The sequence below is a fragment of the Lactuca sativa genome, chromosome 8 (genome assembly GCF_002870075.4).
Source record: "Lactuca sativa cultivar Salinas chromosome 8, Lsat_Salinas_v11, whole genome shotgun sequence".
NCBI lineage: Eukaryota > Viridiplantae > Streptophyta > Magnoliopsida > Asterales > Asteraceae > Lactuca > Lactuca sativa.
The window spans coordinates 52,600,766-52,620,281 of NC_056630.2; the positions used below are offsets into that span (position 1 = coordinate 52,600,766).

Here is a 19,516-nt window from a genome sequence, read left to right on the forward strand (position 1 = left end):
TTGCATGCTAGTTTGCAGACAAGTTATCTTTTCTATTTTTTTTTTTTTTAACTTTTTTTTTTTGTAGTTTGTTGATAGTTTTTTAGGTTTTGAAGAGACTTTTATAATCACCAAGGAATTGATCTTGGTGGGATTCTTGGATCAACTTCATTCATGTACCATTAGTAGATTTTGCAATCGATTCAAACTTTTTTTCATTTTGCTTTCACTTTATATTATTGGTTTCTAGGGTTCTTCTTTTGCCCATTATGTGAAAGCTATTTCCTTTTATCTAGGTTTTAATTGGTGTATCATGCATCTTGTGGGTTTTGGGTGATTCGAATTGCTTTAAATGGGTTTTACATGATAAACCTACATTGTATTATAGTCGTTTCTTTTTAGTTGTATGTGAATGATTATTAATTGTCAAAGGTTGAGTCTTAGCAATTGTAATGTGGAAGTTTAAACTTTTTATAAGATTCGTATTCATTAGGCAAATCCAATTATAGATTCAAATCCAAGAATTATTCAAGAATTTGTTTGGATTTACATAACATGTGATGTTTTTTGGGGTTAGATAGTGTGGGCAGTTGAAAGCTATTGTAAGAACAACCCTTTGCAGAAACAAGTTGATTTAAGAATAACTTTTTTATAGAAATAATATATATTGTTATTTATAGTATATCTAAAGTTTAAAGAAGACAAATAATTTTATCGTTTGTCTATATATATATATATATATATATATATATATATATATATATATATATATATATATATATATATATATATATATATATATATATATATATATATATAACAACCAAATAACTAAAAGTTAAACATATTTTTATGATTTTCTACATCTATCATCATTGGAAAATACAACTTCTTGTCAACAAGCTTATTAAAATAGTTTCAAAGAAGTATTTGCACTTTCAATATTGAAGGACCCAACTTAAACAATGTAAAATTTTAAGGTGGCTATCAGAATAATATGTATAGAAAAAAGGGGCTTTTCTAACAATACCCAAATACTTCAGGGACCAAAGATGGAAAACAAATTATCCCGATTAAGACGAAATGCATAAAAGAGGCAACCTTGAAACCTCAAGGCAGATTTCAGTGGCCATTACCGGATTTCTGCCGGAGCTTTTCACTTCACTACTCTAATTTTGATTAATAGACGCCGGCTTGATTGTAATCGGTATGTTTTCTTTCAGTTCTAATGCATTTTTAATTACAATCCAATCGTTTCTTTCTGCTCACGAAATCTGGAGATTAACTTCTTGTAAGGGTTTTTCTCCCGCTTTCGTGTCGTGATCGAGTAGACGTTTACGTTCTGAACTAATCAACGTTTTGATAAGTAGTTTAGTTGAATTGTAGATGGTGTAGCTGAGCAAAGTAGTAGATGGATTAGGGTCCGAGGTCAAAAAATTCTGAACTATTTTATGTTTATTTGTATGATTTGTTTGACTAGAAAGGTAAGTTTAACAACACGAATATAACTAAATGGTGTATTCTCGTTGATTTTGATCTCATATAGTCAGTAGGAAAGTTAAATCAGCTATAATTGGAATTGTTTTATCGATTTACAAGAGAAAGAACAACGTGATAATGGTTTACCTAATTATAAGCCTCTGTTAACTAGAGTTAGACCTAGGATGTTTAAATTAGTACTCATTGTAAGTTTCTAGTTGTTCTTCCCAAGAACTTTTGATTTTGCCCAATGTTACGTATCAGTATCTGAATACTGAAGTCATCAGTTGACATGGAATTCATCATGATGCCATGTTTGACTACTCTGAAAAATGGTGTTTTTACAATAGTTAGACATTGTTACCCTTTTGTATGCATCATTAGGTCATATTGAATGACCCAATTCCATAAATTTTGTATCTTTTACATATGCTTGCTTTCATCAACTTACAATCTATGTATTGATCACACTTGGACCTAAAGTGATATGAAATCATCTATTCTGATTATAATTTATATCTCACATATTCTTGCATAAATAAATTCAAGGTAATAATCAAAGAAAGACATGGAAGATGTACTAACAGAACAACCACCTCCTTCAAGGTTCTTCTTAGAAGATCTCAATAACTTCACCCCACCCTCACCTCCCCTCCCATCCCCCTTCTTATTCCTCTCTTCTCCAAATTCCAAAACTACCCTTCAACCCTCTCTCCTAATCATCGCCCTTTCTCCCCCATCTCTCTCCTTACTCCACCACCTATCCTCAAAAACCCTAATCGGAACCCTAATTCTACCCGAAATCTCCCCCTCAGGAAACACCATCACCCCATCTCCAAAAGACAAATCTTGCAACTTATACGCCATTAATGACTCCATAATCCTTGCAAACTTCCAATACTCAGTTCCTTCAGAAAGAACACATGCGATTGCCAAAACCCTAATTGGCGAACATATTCTTCCCAAAAGGGTTTTGATTCTTGATTCGATTCAAAGGCGTAACTTTCGTGGAAGAATCTCAACAGATGATACATTTGCAATGAAGCTAGAGACAACAGCTGAAAGAAAAGAAGCTCCATTGTTGAAAAGCTTGGACTATTTGCCCTCAGGAAGTGTTGTTGAAGGGTTGGGTGCTGCTTTGTTGGGACGGTGCCAGATGAAGGGTATAAAGGGAATTTTGTGTGTGACATGGCCAGAGGTTGGTGGCTCTGTTACATCAATGGTTAAAAGTTTATTGCTTAAAGATGTTTTCAATGGAATGGAAGTTAGATTTGATGATAATGGTGAAGATGAAGGGTTGAAGTTTGGTCTTAAGAATCATTACTTTGATTCTGAATTATACACTTAGTTATACTTTATAGTTTATACACTATGTTTATTAAGAATTTAGGTTATGACTTATGAGATGAGTCTTGAATATGGGTTTTTGATTTGTTTAGAAAAAAAAAAAAAATATGGATTTTGTTTTGTTTAATTTTCCTTCATGCAAGACTAGTAATTTAAACTTGTTGGTCTTTGTTTTATGAGTTGGCATATTTGTTTAGTTCTATGGTAACTTGTTGAATTAAGATGTGTGTAAGTGAAGCCACATTGTTGTTGATTGCCATAACTCATAGGCATATGATTTTGTTATTTATTTATTTTTCTTTCTAGGAGTGAAATGATGTATGTTATAAAATTGATTATTTAATTAAAGTCGTAATAATCAGTTTGAAGCCCTAAGGTTTGAGGGGTTTGGGTGAACAAAAGACGGCTGAATATCTGATTTTTATGTCACATGGTATAGACTTTTGATAGTGTTGCGTGATTGGTTTTTAAAGAAATCAACTTTTTGGGGTTTAGACTAGAACTAACTATTCGTGTTCTTGTGCTCTTTGTAGTCATGAATTGTAAAATGTGTTTTGGGTATCAAACACTAACAAGATACGTAATTAAAATCAGTGTACATGTATTTAATTTGTGTGTACATGTATATACGTGTCACATGTTCATATATGTGTTTTTACATGTTACGTGTCACAAATTTAATTCATGTGTTTTTTGGAAAGAGAACTTCCCTACTGAGGGTTTTCAGGCCAGCTTTTGTGCACCGACTAATCTCCCGTTGTGAACATTAGTATATGTCTCATGTCATGGAGTCACTGCAGGTGAACCTCCATGACCACAGAGACTGAGTAGTGCTAGGATTTGAACATGGGTCAATAGGTTATCTACCATATCTTCTACAACAATACAAGTGGTTAATTTAATTCATGTCATATACATGTTTAAACATGTAAATTCGTATTTGACATGTGTAAGACACGAAACACAAATTTAGAATTCGTATCGACATGAATAGACACGAAACGTGAATTTCTAAAACTCATACATGGAAAACTTGTCATGTATCGTGTCATGTATCAAATTGACGGGTCTAGTTTGAACGGATAATTGGTTTGTAATGTATGGATAAAGTGATTTTGATTGTGATTCATAGATTATGTAAGAGTTCAATAGTTAGTTTGGAGAATGACTATCACATTAGTTGCAACAATATAACTAAAGTTGCTTATTAATATATCCTTTTTACCTTATTCTAAAATTAGTTATGAGTTATCCATCTTTTTTCATCGGTTTTGTTAGGAAAATAATATTTATCAGAATTATTGATGATAATTTTTTAAAATCTATCTATCAAAATTGTTATCATGGTTGAATATTTGACATTTCAGTTCTTCTAAAAATATAAGAAACAGGGGCGAGTTTAATATATGTTAAGATGTGTCGTTTGATCCATTTAACTTTTTTAAAACTTACTACAAATAATATACAAAAAAAATATTAGAATCTATCTTTAAAAATATGAACCTACCTTAAATAGGGAGGTACACGACGACAAAAACCATATTTAAAAAATTAAAAAAAAAAAAAATGCAAGTTTAGGTCCCAAAAGTTAAAAAAATCATGAAACTCAAAAGATTATTCTTTCAATTTACTTACAGTATAATATTTAGTCAATTTATGTATATTTGTTTTTACCATCTTTCGTCAAGTAGTCCAATAAAAAGGTTTATCGGTTTTAAATTAGTATTTATTAGCGGTATTATAAGTGAAATCTTTTTTTTTAATTATTATTTATCAAGGCAATCACGTAAATATTTCCACAATCATCTCCATTATAATATTTAGGGAAGTGATATTTCCACTTAATAATTTGATCCATTCACATAAAGTACAACACCTTTGCAGCTATCGTATAAGTTGGTAAAACATACATTTTAAGTGGATAAATCAATTTATCAAGTGGAAATATCACTTCCCATTTAATATTTACCATATTTAGTTAGTCAAAGTTTACCATGTATTGTTATTTTAGGAGTAATTGACAGCTACCTTTATTCCTGTAAATACTCCTGTAAAGGCTTTATATTGGTCACTTATTTTCCCTGTAATGTGTGAAATTCAATATTAAAATCAATACTTTAACATGGTATCAGAGAGCTCTTTTTCTCCTCTGAGAAATCTCGATCCCAACTGCCTTCCTTCTTCTCAAACTTGCAGAATCATCACAATCATGTCAGAAAAATCAACTCCTTCTACCACCATCATTCATCTCACGGCCACTACCCACTTCCCTATCAAACTTACAGCATCTAATTTTCCTGTTTGGAGAAAACAAGTTCGTTCCACCCTCATCGGCCTTGATCTCCTCCACTTCATCGATGGTTCTTCAAAACCTCCCAGTAAAACCAATGCTGAGTACTCTCACTGGTACAGACAAGATCAGATCTTGTTCAGCGCCTTACTTGGTAGTTGCACAGATGCTATACAACCCTTGCTATCTTCAGCTGAAACATCACATGAAGCTTGGTCCCGTCTCACCACAAGCTATGCCAACGCTTCCCGTTCCCGAATCATCTCGCTCAAATCTAAACTTACCACCAATCCAAAAGGATCACGCACTGTTACTGAATATCTTCACGACATGCGATCCATTGCCGACGATCTTGCCTTAGCCCAAAGTCCGGTCACTGATGAAGACTTGATGATTCACATCATCAATCAACTAGGAGATGACTTCAAAACCATTGTTGCTGCTATCAAAGTCCGGGAAAACCCAATTACTTACTCCGAACTCTATGACAAATTAGTAGATTTTGAACGACTCTTGAAGGAAACAACAATTCCTCCTCCTGATGTTGTCACAGCCAACTACACCTACACTTCACGTAATGGGTCTACTCCTCTAAACAGATCCATGCATCCCCTGACCTCCAATCCACGGTCACATCATGGGTCTCGCCAGGGATCACGTAACTCACGCCCACAATGGTCAAAATCGCCAAACTCCTACACCGGAAATCGCAACACTCGCTCAAACTCTCACTGCCAATTCTGCTCCATCGATGGCCATGATATGAAGGAATGTCGTAAACTCTCACGGTTTCTACGTGAGAACAACATTGAAATAAACATAGGACCAGTTGCCAACACCACAACAACTAGAACAAACCCAGTTCAACCCACTTGGCTCTTTGACACGGGTGCATCACATCACTTTACATCAGATCCATCTAACCTGCAACCTCTAATGGACTATGGAGGGCCTGATGAAATTGTTCTTGGCAATGGTATGGGCCTCAAAATTACTCACACCGGTGACAGTAGTATCCCTACATCGTCCCGCTCTCTCTCCCTACCTCATATATTATGTGCTCCTAATTTACGTCGTAATCTAATTTCGGTTGCCAAACTATGCAAAACTAACAAAGTTTCTGTCGAATTTTTTCCCTCGTGCTTTGTTGTGAAGGATCTACTCACGGGGGCGCATCTACTTCGGGGAGTGAACGATCATGATGTATACTATGCACCGGCCTCATCTCTTCCTCAAGCAAACACAATCACAATATCTCCCGCTCATGATTGGCATCATCGTCTTGGTCACCCATCTATCAAGATTTTTAAATCTATTGCAAAGTTTCTTGGCTTTCATTCAAATAAAATAGTGAATCCTACGTTTCACTGTGAATCATGCTCTATAAATAAAAGTCATAAACTTCCATTTAATGACACATCATTTGTGACTACAAAACCATTGCAACTTATATATACCGATGTATGGGGACCAACTCAAAAATCTATTGATGGTTACCAATACTATGTAATATTTGTTGATTTCCACACCAAATATGTATGGCTCTATCCCATGTCCCATAAATCTGATGTTTCCACGTTATTCCCTCGCTTCAAAAAGTTAGTGGAACATTACTTTCAAACACCCATCATCTCCATTTTCTCGGATAACGGGGGGGGGGGGGGGGGGGGGGGGGAATATCAAGCCCTTATTCCTCTTCTTCAATCCCTTGGTATCTCTCACTTCACCACACCACCTCACACACCGGAACAAAATGGTACCGCTGAAAGACGTCACCGCCATGTGGTGGAAACTGGACTAGCTCTTCTTCACTATGCCGGTCTACCTTTAAGTTTCTGGTCACATGCATTTCAAACGGCAGTTTACTTAATCAATCGGCTACCTACACCCATCCTCAACCAAAAAACGCCATATGAACAATTGTATCGACAACTACCAAACTACACCAAACTTCGACCATTCGGTTGCCTTTGCTACCCATGGCTCAAACCCTATTCACCATCTAAACTTCATCCAAAATCCTCCCGGTGTCTCTTTCTTGGCTACTCCACCTCCAAATCCGCCTACAAATGTCTTGATATTGCTTCCAACCGACTTTATCATTCTCGCCATGTTCAATTTGTGACACATGTCTTCCCGTCACGTGATTCACATACTACCACCACCACACCTACTCAACTTGATGATTTTCTCTCAACCACACTACATTCCTCACCCACTACTTCCCCAACGTCATCTACTACTTTCCCTTCTCATGCAAACCCCTACACACTTCCAAATTCAAACCCCACTATCCCTACAACATCTATTAACCCACCTACCATCAACCCATCTTCCACCTCACTTACCCCTCCCTCCTCTCCAACTACATCTACTACACCAACAACTGATGTCTCTTCACCATCTCCAGTCCTAAATGATCATCATGATCACCCTTCCACACCAACGACACACCCTCCTACACCTCCCACCTCTCCCACCATCACCACCCAACCCGCTTCCACCTCGCCCTCCACGAACCCGGAAACTTAATTCCAAATACTATGGTGACAACTATGTCAACCACACCACGGTTCATCCTCTACCAACCACCATAGAACCCACTTGTGTCTCCCAAGCCATTAAAGATCCTTTATGGAGACAAGCCATGGACGAAGAATACAACACCCTACTTCACAACCATACGTGGGAACTTGTTCCACAATCGTCCAACACACCCATCGGCTGCAAATGGGTATTTCGTGTCAAACGGAAACCTGACGGGTCTATTGACAAGTACAAAGCTCGTCTTGTGGCAAAAGGTTTTCATCAACAACACGGCAAAGACTATTTTGAAACCTTTAGCCCGGTAACCAAACCGGTCACCATTCGAGTTATCTTATCTCTCGCCCTTTCCAAAAATTGGACCCTTCGTCAACTTGATGTCAACAACGCCTTTTTACAAGGTACTCTACATGAGGATGTTTACATGATCCAACCTCCGGGGTATGCAAATAAAGAATTTCCAAGTCACATTTGCAAGCTCCGAAAGTCCCTCTACGGCCTCAAACAAGCGCCACGAGCATGGTACATGGAACTCCAAGCCTTCCTCTTAAGTTACGGGTTCAAGAGATCTCAATCGGATGCCTCCCTTTTTATCTATTGTCATAACGGCTTGATTATGTATTTTTTAGTATATGTGGATGATATTGTCTTGACAGGAAATTGTACAAGCTTCTTGAACAACTTTGTGACTCTTTTGTCGAAAAGATTCTCCCTCAAAGACCTTGGCAATCTTCACCATTTTTTGGGCATCGAAGTCATTTCCACACATCAAGGCATGTTCTTATCCCAACATCGACACATCAGTGATCTTCTGACCACCTTCCATATGGATGGCGCAAAAGATGTTGTCACTCCCTTAAGCTCAACTGAATCTCTCACTTTAGAAGATGGCTCATCCAAAATCGATCCAATCACTTACCGAAAAATTATTGGATCTCTACAGTACTTAGCATTCACTCGCCCAGATGTTTGCTTCGCAGTCAACAAGTTATCTCAATACATGCATGCTCCTTCCACAAAGCACATGCAAGCTCTCAAACGGGTCATGCGGTACTTAAAAGACACCATTCACTATGGGTTGTTCTTAAAGCGTGGATCACCGGTTCACATCACTGCCTTTGCAGATTCTGACTGGGGTGGTATCAATGATGGGGGCCGATCCACCTCGGCATATCTCATCTACCTTGGATCCAACATAGTCTCATGGAAATCCACACGTCAAAAAATTGTGTCCCGGTCCTCAACCGAAGCTGAATATAAGGCTTTGGCTAATGCTGCAGCGGAAGTAACTTGGGTTGAACACTTGTTACAAGAGCTCCATATCACAACTTCTACACTACCGAGCCTATATTGCGATAACACCAGTGCCACGTATCTGTGTTCCAATCCAGTCTATCACTCCAGAAGGAAGCATGTCGCACTAGATTACCACTTTGTTCGGGAAAAGGTTGCTGCCGGACAGCTAAAAGTCTATCATATCAACTCCAAGGATCAACCAGCCGATGCTCTCACCAAGCCGCTCGCTCGTCCACTATTTCTCAAATTTCGATCCAAGATTGGTGTCTCCAATGGAGCCTCCATCTTGCGGGGGCGTATTAAGGCAATCACGTAAATATTTCCACAATCATCTCCATTATAATATTTACCATATTTAGTTAGTCAAAGTTTACCATGTATTGTTATTTTAGGAGTAATTGACAGCTACCTTTATTCCTGTAAATACTCCTGTAAAGGCTTTATATTGGTCACTTATTTTCCCTGTAATGTGTGAAATTCAATATTAAAATCAATACTTTAACATTATTTTTGTATAGTATAAGAGTATTCACAATTAATACATGGTTCAGTAAAATGGTTTTAGTGAGATGAAATGTCAAAGTTCACATACAATGAATTTTGAATGGTTGAGAAAAAACATGGTCGACATTCTTAATTATTTTACATAATAAATATGTGTTAGAGTTTGATGGACAATAAACTAACTGACAAAGTGGTAATGTTAGTGATAATTCAAAACTTTGTAGAGTTAGGATTTTTGTAGAGTTAGAGTGTGTTTGGCATCAAACGTTTGGAAGAAGAAACTTTAGCTTTTAACAAAAAACTTCTTTTAAGAGTGAATTGAATAACAAACCGAAAACCGGACTGATTATCATTAACCTGTTCCAACAAGTTCTAGTGCAGGTTTGGTTCCACTATGAAATGTTCTATTTAAGAAGGTGTTCGGAACCAGAATCGGACCGGAACCAAAATAACCGAAAACCGAAAATGATGGATTGGGGGAACCAGACCGAGTACCACTAATCGGTTCCAACCGGTTTCGGTTTCAATCTTTTCAGTTAAAAAGTTTGTTCCTAGTTTAAACAAAAAACTTCAAATTTAAAAAATAGTTCATGTATCATTTAAGAAAAAACTATTGAGTTTTTTTAATAATTTTCAGAATTGTCTTTAAAAATATATTTTAAACAAATAATATTTGTTAAGGAGCTATGGAAATTAAGGATGAACATATTTGGAGTCGTATTGTTGAAGGTTGGTAATCAAATCATATAAAGTAATTAATTCCAGAATCAAATAGAATCTTCAATATGATGTAATTAACACTTCTCTTGCTACATGTACAAGAACCTTAGCTCCTACTATTTTTCTATTATTTAAATTTACAACACGCCAATTCCTTTAGTCAAGGCTAAACTTAATTATTTGCCTAGAACCAAAAATAGCCTCAAAAAGCAAGGGAACGGAGGCCTTTTAATGTAGGTCTAATTCTATATTTTTACTAAAAATTGACGTCACAATAGCAATAATCATTTGAAAAATGATGCTCACAATTCGAGGTATCAATGCAAGTCTTTCGAACCAAAAGGGGAGATAGCTAGGAATTAAGACAATTGTGTAGATAAGTTGAAATGGTAAAAACAAATATGTCGTAAGGAAAGTTGAATTTGGTAGCTTGTTTTGCTAATTCCCTCTTTCTTACACACAACTTGCAAATTTAATTTGGTTAGCCAATAGTGGTTCCATCTTCTTTGACTAAAACTATATTTTCACACGTATTACTCTATTATATAGCCTCAGTCGCAACCATTTTAATTAAAGTACAACCCAAGAAACCAACAAACAAAATGGAAATCAAATCAACCATGATCATCATCTTCAATATTCTTTCAGTTTTCAGCCTATGTTGCCTCACATTCTTGCATGCATCTGACCCTCCATTGTCTTTAGATTACTACAAGTCTACATGTCCAAATGCCGAAGCTATTGTCAGGAAAGAAATGGAGTGTGCTGTGCAATCTGATCTTCGAAATGCAGCCTTCATCTTACGTTTACACTTCCATGACTGCTTCGTGCAGGTCTGTTTATGATGATGATCCGAAGCTTCTTCAATTTCTTTCTTTCATTATCATTCCAGTTTTGTGATTTAAAGATTTCATGATTCATTTGAACGATGTAGGGTTGTGATGGATCGGTGTTGCTAGATGATACATACACGTTACAAGGAGAAAAGAAAGCTCCGACTAATTTAAATGCTTTGAAAGGTTTTGAAATCATCGATAGGATAAAGAACACGCTTGAATCTGAGTGTCCTGGAATAGTTTCATGCGCTGATGCTCTTACTATTGCTGCAAGAGATGCAACTTTGCTCGTAAGTTCATATGCTATTGCTATCTTTAAAGTTATAAAGATGGTGTTTTTAATTTGTTTTTTCCAAGATGATATTGTTTATGTTGTTAATGGTGTATATAGGTTGGTGGGCCTTATTGGGATGTCCCAGTTGGGAGAAAAGACTCGAAGGCTGCTAGCTTTTCGCAAGTGGAAACAAATATTCCAGGTGCAAATGATGGGCTGCTTTCGATGATTTCTAAGTTTATGTATCAAAGCCTCTCTGTCACCGATATGGTTGCACTTTCTGGTAAGAAGTTAATCCCTCTTAGTTAGATATGTGGAGTCTTGCATTTTCTTTCCTTATGAGCTCATCAATATTGAGGGTAGATGCTACTAGCTAGACTCCAAGCGTATATAAATGGTTAACACTTATAAAATGCTCTTTGATTTGACACCTTGTTACCAATTTTTTTGTAAAATTGTGACAAAAAGTTCAGATTTGTAGACCAAAGGTGCTTATGTGTAAAGTCATAGGTTCATTTAATTAACTTAACTTAGAGCCTCTAAAATATGCATAGAAGACTTGAATGCATAGTTTACGGGAGAGTTGAATGAGATGAAATGCTTAAGGCATTCACAATTGGAGGTATTCGTTTGGATGGATCGGTTTGATCCGATCAAATTAAGTGAATCCAAATTGATTTCGGTTTTCAAAACATGGATCCGAATAGTCCAATCTAAATTTAAATCTGATCCGATCCAATTCAATTACAATTTGGTTGGATCGGTTTTTTATAATTCGGTTTTCAAAAAACGAAACATTTTAAAATGATATATAATTATAATATTATCCAACTTTACACAAGAACCAAAAACAAATTATTTAGTTGTGTTTTGAAATTTATAAACACCTACTAAGAAGATATATTATAGTTAAATATTTTATAGATAGAAAACTTTTGATAGAAAATGCATAGTAATGTTTTTTTATCGGGTGAAACGTTTTGAAACTATTTGAAAAAATAGATTATCAAATTAATAAATAACTATGGATATATATTATAAATAGATAACTAATAAATGTTTATTCGGTTTTTTTGGAATATTCGGTTCTTATTTTATAAACCAAAACCAATCCGAAATCCAAAATAATAATTCGGTTTTGTCAAAAACCAATCCAAAAATCCGAATATCCGAACCAAATAGACCAATCCAAATTGTACAATTGGATAATTCGGTTTTATCCGAATAGTGAACAGTCCTATTCACAATTCATTGAACTCTGTAGAGTTTAATGAATTGTCACATCATCTTTCTACAATTCATACAATTCTATTATTTTTTTCTACAATGTATTGAACTCTACAAAGTTTAATAGAATGACACAAAATGTAATTTATAATAAATATTTAAGAATTAAAAATTTTCTTTTTTCTCATTGAAGTGTTCAATGATCATTGAACTCCAAATCCATTGAATGCAAATGTGGCATCTTATAATGATAAAGTTTCATCCATTAAATGACACATAGATTTGACACATCATTCAACTCTCCCATTGAATTCACTATTGTGGATGCTCTTAGTTGACATTTAATGGGTTAAAGTGTTGAACTCAACAATATTTGGCGTTCAATGAATATGTAGTTTAATGGACGTTTAGTCGGAGAAACGAAACTTTTTTAAGTTTAAAATAAATGTTTCATTAAAATTTTATAGAATTCAATGCATTGTAGGAAAAATTGCTAAAGTTGTAAGAAAAATAAACTAACGATGTGTAAATTCATTACACGCTTAATGCATCGTGGAAATCCTAAGAGCATAAAAAATGCATGTTTTAATATGGTCATTAGTTAATCATTCAATGATTTAAATTCAATCATAATAGGATGTCAAGTTGATATTCAATAAATTTGAAGTTTAATGGTCATTAAACTCTTAAAATAAATATTTTTTAAACAGATTACATTAAACTTTATAATTTTCAAATGCATTGTAGAAATTAAATTAATGATAAAGTTATATAAAATATGAAATGCTAAGGTAACAAATTGTGGATCCCCTAAACACCTTTTGCAACATTAATATCAAATGATGTACCAGGTGCTCACACAATCGGTAAGGCTCGTTGTACAAACTATCGAGCAAGAATCTATGGAGACTATCAAACAACAGCAACTATGAACACAATCGCAGAGTCAAACCTAAAAAGCTTGAAGTCAACGTGTCCAGCTGCAGGGGGAAGAGACAATAACGAAGCACCAATGGACTATATCTCACCTAATCTTTTTGACAACTCCTATTACCACATCCTTCTTAGAGGAGAAGGGCTTCTTAACTCTGATCAACAACTTTATTCCAGCATTCTTGGAGTACAAACAAGCAAGCTTGTCAAACAATATGCTGAAGATCAGATAGCTTTCTTCGCACAGTTTTCTGAATCCATGGTGAAACTGGGAAACATTACAAATCCTGAAACTTATGTTGATGGGGAAGTTAGGAAGAACTGCAGGTTTGTGAACACATAAAGATGGTGGTGTTAATTAGTAATCCATCCTTATGATCAAGAAGAAATTTGTTTTTGTTTGCATGAAAAAAAAAGTGAGTGCCAAATGATGGTGAAACACAAATTAAACTATTTTGTTACTTATAATTAAGGTTTTCATTTTATTCTTTTCATGTTCAAGATGTAACACATTAATTATTATCTTTACTGGAAATTATATTATATTGTTCTTAAACGTTTATATATGGTGTAATTAGTTAACACCAGAAGAAGTTGAATTAGGTGACTAGGTGAGCAACCTAGCAACGATGCCCGTAGGCCATACGCATTCATATATACGTATATATCATGAAAATAATCTACGACCCACGTCTCATTATTTTATTAGCGGGCCTCCTAATTAGGTTTCCCTATATAACTTAATTTATTGATTATTTTAAGTAATAAATTTTGTATCATAATACATTATTATTTTATCATAATGCACAGGTGCCGGAAAATGAAGCACCGCCATAACTGTGGACAACCACTATCGAAACCCCTTTTTACCGCTGCCACTAACCACCACCTCATTTACCCTCCTTTTATTAACAAAACCCAAAAAAATTGCATCAAAATAATATCAGAAAATTCTAAATCTTTTTGTAAACCCAAAAAATTATATCAAAACAATCTAAAAAATTCTAAATATTTCTCTAAATCCAGCAAATGCATAAAATTTTTAGATTGGTACAATGATTGACTCCTCCAGATGCATATCAAAAATGTCAATCGAGGGTTTGAATTTTGACACTTCAGATAGCGACGATGATTTAGGGATTGGGGTTACCCATCCCCTTCTCTAACCATCTCCTTTCCCTCCTTGGTCGTCTTTTTTGTCCGAGTTTGTCGATCTATTCTTCCTTCCGTCAAGGTTCGCTAGAAGTCGGTGTCTTCAGAGAGAGAGAGAGAGAGAGAGAGAGAGAGAGAGAGAGAGAGAGAGAGAGAGAGAGAGAGAGAGAGAGAGAGAGAGAGAGAGAGAGAGAGAGAGAGAGGGTTGTTGGAGACGAGGTAGAGTGATGAATGAGTGAGGGTTTGATGACATAGTCGGAGGTAGGGGTGTTCAAAACCGGATATCCAAAATTTCGGATATCCGAAAATTCGGATAGTTGATTATTGATATCCGAATCCGTATCCGAAATTTCGGATACCGATTCGGATATTAAACCGGATATCCGAATTTCATTAGTTTTAAATAAAGAAAATAAACCCTCCAAGAACAAGAACGTTTCCATGCATTTGTTAGGTATAATAAGACTTCATTTGGTCCGGTTAAATGCAAGTTACCTCATTATACCTGAAGATCTTGAGAAATCAAACACAAATTACTAAAATCAACATAAAAAAGTAACATTTATACCATCCTCACTTTGCGTACCAAGTAAAAATGTTAATAATTTGTCTTTTTGAATTTCAAATGAAAAAACCCAATGCATTAAAACTATTTTTAATAATTTTTTATATTATATATTTCGGATTTCGGATATCCGAAATATCCGAAATTTTCACATTTTAATATCCGAATCCGAAAAACCGGATATCCGAATTTCAGGTATCCGATTTTTCGGGTATTTTCGGATCGGATTTTCGGATTTTTCGAATCGGATGTTCGGATGCGGATATTTTTGACCACCCCTAGTCGGAGGTGTCTTGGAGTGGTCGAAGATGCCTTGGAGCTGCCAGAGTACTAAGTCGGTGGTGATACAGGTGGCCGGTGTTGGTGGTGATGGTAGAGGGGAACCGTAGTGAATAAGAAGGGGGGAAGGCGGGTTATGAACGGTGTAAAGTAGGGATGAGAGTGGGTCCAAATCCGAACCGGTATACTCGGACCAGGGAACCGGTTAACGAGATTTTTTAGGATTGGAAACTGGACCGGTATATAGCAACCGGTTCCGGTTCGGTTCCCGGTAAGGTACCGGGTAAAGTGAGTCTAGAACCGGAAAACCCAGAAATATCAAAGTGGGTCGAATGGAACCGGGTAAAGTGGGTTTAAAACCAAAAAACCCGGGGAACCGGGTAAAGTGGACCAAATGCATGTTTTAGAATTTCACAAAATACAAAAATAAAGTTGAGAAAAAAAATCGCAGCTTTGATATCCCAACTTTGGGAGACTATAAATCAATGAATATGAAACCAAAAATGACAAAATTATAGTCTAAATTAATCATGTACAAACTCTATACTACACTTTGGAAAAAATCGCATGCTATTCCGACTTCAAATGAATTAAATATGCATGTTTTAAATCTATCACGAAATACAAAGAAAGCTGAAAAACATAAAATTTTCAGCTTTGATATCCCGACTTTGAGAGACTATAAGCCAATGAATAAACACCTAAAAATAACAAAATTATAGTCTAAAACCATGTACAAACTATAAACTACACTTTGGAAAAAACCTCATGTCAATCCGACTTTAAACGAATGAGATATGCATGTTTTAAAACTATCACAGAATATAAAAAAAAAAAAAAAAAAAAAAAGCTGAAAAACATAAAATTTCCAGTTTTGATATCCCAACTTTGAGAGACTATAAGTCAATGAATATAAACCCAAAAATGACAAAATTATAGTCTAAAATCATGTACAAACTATAAACTATACTATGGAAAAAACCTCATGTCAATCCGACTTTAAACAAATGAGATATGCATGTTTTAAAGTTATCACAGAATACAAAAAAAAAATTAAACTGAAAAACATAAAATTTTCAGTTTTGATATCCCGACTTTGAGAGACTATAAGTCAATGAATATTTACCCCAAAATGACAAAATTTTAGTCTAAAATCATGTAAAAACTATAAACTATACTATGGAAAAAACCTTATGTCAATCCGACTTCAAACGAATGAGATATGCATGTTTTAAATTTTCCATAGAAACCGGTTCCGGCCCCTAAAACCGGTTCCGGTTCCTAACACGGTTCTGGTTCTTAAACCCGGTTTACCCGGACCCGAAGGGCCCGAAACCCGGATTACCCGGAACCTGGATAGAGCCATTCTTTAAACTTGGGACCCAGACCAGTTTATATATTCTGGTTCTAACGGTTTCGGTTCCGGTCCGATTCCGGTTTCGGTCTGGTTTTCTGGTTCTAAATCTCATCCCTAGTGTAAAGGGTTTAGGGCTATTTATTTCTTAAGGCAGTAAATAAATATTTTTTATAATAAACAAATTAATAAATAACAAATAAATAAAAAAATAAATAAAAAAAATACAAAAGAAATATATAGTCATTTATGCGTGTTAGGGACGAAACATACAGGTTTTAAACAAACGAGGAATGATCCGAGTTAATTTATAAAAATAGGAACTTAACATGTTTTTTGACACTTACACGAAAGACGATTCAAGTAATTTACTCTAAATTTTGAAAGCTACCTCGTCACTTTCCTTTTTAAAGTGTTCAAAGTCTTTCAACAAAACTAAATGGACCAATTTCGTTTCTATGGCATCCTCAAAACTTTTCCTAATTTTTTATTACACGAAAGAAAGACGATTCATGTAATTTACTCTAAATTTTGAAAGCTACCTCGTCACTTTCCTTTTTAAAGTGTTCAAAGCCTTTCCAACAAAACTAAATGGACCAATTTGTTTCTATGGCATCCTCAAAACTTTTCCTAGTTTTTTATGTTTACTAAAATAACTATTATATCATAATATTCAATGGGATTTTCTAATATATATGTCCTTGGGCACATATAAACATATAAGAAACATTAGTTATAAGAAAATATTATCATAATTAAATGTGAAATTAATTAATTGTAGAAAATATCATCCATAATCTTTATTGGATAAGGAAGATTTCGAAAATCTCATACTATGTATGTGCTCTTTCTGGTCCTCCTCCTAGTTGTTTTTATTATTATTATTATTATTATTATTATTATTATTATTATTATTATTGTTGTTGTTGTTGTTGTTGTTGTTGTTATTATTATTATGCTCTTTTGAGTTCATTGGGTGTGAACCAAGAGAACGATTATGGTTTGGATCATTTTCATCCAAACAAGGTAGCACACACAAGAGCACAAGCTAGAAGGATATTGGCCGCAAGATAGATATGTGGTTCTTTTTTTTGTATTCATGTTTTCATAAGGTAGCAATGATTAGAATGAAACTTAGATTCTAGATTGCATGTATGCTTAGGTATATCATTGATTTTCCGCTACCTAGTTTAAGTGTATTTGATACATAGAAATCTAATAGTATATGCAAGACAAGCATTGCTACAAGACTGGAACACTGAATGACATTCTTTTGAAGGTGGAGCTCTGCAGAGTCAATTCAAAGAATGAAGTTAAACTTGTGTCTGGCATGTTGCGATGGTGGATTATAGCTCTTCACATTTTTGGTGAAAGTACTTGAAGACTTATTTCACGACTCGATATAAATGGGGAGATTGTTAGACCTATTTCTTTTAAATACAGTTCTATTTTTTGCTCACCTATAATAGGGACCGAATGATCCATATTGTTGGCTTCAGTTCTTATTATAAAATACAATAGATACATGTCAAAAAGTTTTGTCTTTTCAAAAACTTAGGTGCGTTTGGTTGTGGAAAACTGTTTTCATTTTCTATGAAAATATTTTCAGAAAATAGGGTTGAGTTTTCATTTTCAATTTTCAATAAAAACGCGTTTGGTTGGAACAGGTTGAGTTTTCATTTTCTATCTTAGAAATTTGGAAAACTTTGGAAAACTGTAAAAATCACTTTTCTAATTTATATACAATTTGGAAAACTAAAAATTTTCATTTTCTTAGAAAACTTTGGAAAACTGAACGAACCAAACAAGTTTTCAAAATTTCCATTTTTCTTGGAAAATTTTCCTAGAAAATTGGAAAATTTTCCACAACCAAACACACCCTTAGTGTTTCAATATAATAACTATTTTCTTTATATCTTTTAGAACAAATTACACGAGTGATCCTTTAACTTTACAATTTTTCCCTGAAATGGTCCTTACGAAACTTTTTCCCTAAGATAGTCCCTAAGGAGCAAGCCTTGCACACAAATGGCCCTTATGACTAACTTTGTTAACATAATCTGTTAACTATGTGTGAAAAGACGAAAATGCTCTTTGTTTTTTTTTTAATTTGAAATTAAGAAAAAGTTGGGCAGATCCACTCTATTGGTACCTCTCTCTCTCTCTCTCTCTCTATCTCTCTCTCTGAATGTTTATTCTTATGAACTCAAACATCACCTCCCATATTTTTCCAAACACTATCGATTAATTTGTTTCATAACCACCACACAAAATGGAGTGTCCCAAAAATTTAGACTATAAATTTCATTTTTAAATTAATAAATCTATACTCCAAAACATCATCACAAAACCAGAGTGGAATCAAATGTATCAATACATCATAACATAACTGAGTAAGTCACAAAATGCGGAATAAGGCAGTGTGTGTGCTCTACAATCATCCTGAGCTCTTCTCTTTTGAACCAGATGTACGTAAAACATCTACTGAAAATCGTAAGCACAAAGCTTAGTGAGTTTCCTGAAAATACCACATACCATACATACAACTAAGCATATATGGGTGCTTGTAATCCCCATCGGTCTATTTCAACAGGATATCGGGTCTATTTCACCCCTACCATTACCATACATATCAAACATATAGTGGGCCTTGCCCGGCATCGAGCCCTGATCGATATACAGATATGTTAATCATCAGGCCCCGCCCAATATACATATAAACACATAATCATACAAA

General features: G+C 34.8%; 2 protein-coding genes across 2 annotated transcripts; both read left to right on the forward strand.

Annotated features, from left to right (window-relative positions):
- Positions 1 to 1,039: 1,039 nt before the first annotated feature.
- Positions 1,040 to 3,046, forward strand: LOC111910446 (uncharacterized). The gene is made up of 2 exons (XM_023906279.3): positions 1,040 to 1,186; positions 2,008 to 3,046. The coding sequence occupies exon 2, from the start codon at positions 2,027 to 2,029 to the stop codon at positions 2,804 to 2,806; it is 780 nt and encodes a 259-aa protein (XP_023762047.1). The 5' UTR covers positions 1,040 to 1,186; positions 2,008 to 2,026; the 3' UTR covers positions 2,807 to 3,046.
- A 7,678-nt stretch (positions 3,047 to 10,724) lies between these two features.
- LOC111910447 (peroxidase 11) lies at positions 10,725 to 13,991 on the forward strand. Its single transcript, XM_023906280.3, has 4 exons — positions 10,725 to 10,992; positions 11,094 to 11,285; positions 11,387 to 11,552; positions 13,348 to 13,991. Exons 1-4 carry the CDS (start codon positions 10,762 to 10,764, stop codon positions 13,770 to 13,772), a joined length of 1,014 nt encoding a protein of 337 aa, XP_023762048.1. The 5' UTR covers positions 10,725 to 10,761; the 3' UTR covers positions 13,773 to 13,991.
- The last annotated feature ends 5,525 nt before the right edge of the window (positions 13,992 to 19,516 follow it).

Coding starts and splice junctions, on each gene's coding strand:
- LOC111910447 (XM_023906280.3), top strand. CDS start 10,762: ATGGAAATCAAATCAACCATGATCATCATCTTCAATATTCTTTCAGTT. Junction 11,286..11,386: donor CAAGAGATGCAACTTTGCTC/GTAAGTTCATAT, acceptor TGGTGTATATAG/GTTGGTGGGCCTTATTGGGA. Junction 11,553..13,347: donor CGATATGGTTGCACTTTCTG/GTAAGAAGTTAA, acceptor ATGATGTACCAG/GTGCTCACACAATCGGTAAG.
- LOC111910446 (XM_023906279.3), top strand. CDS start 2,027: ATGGAAGATGTACTAACAGAACAACCACCTCCTTCAAGGTTCTTCTTA.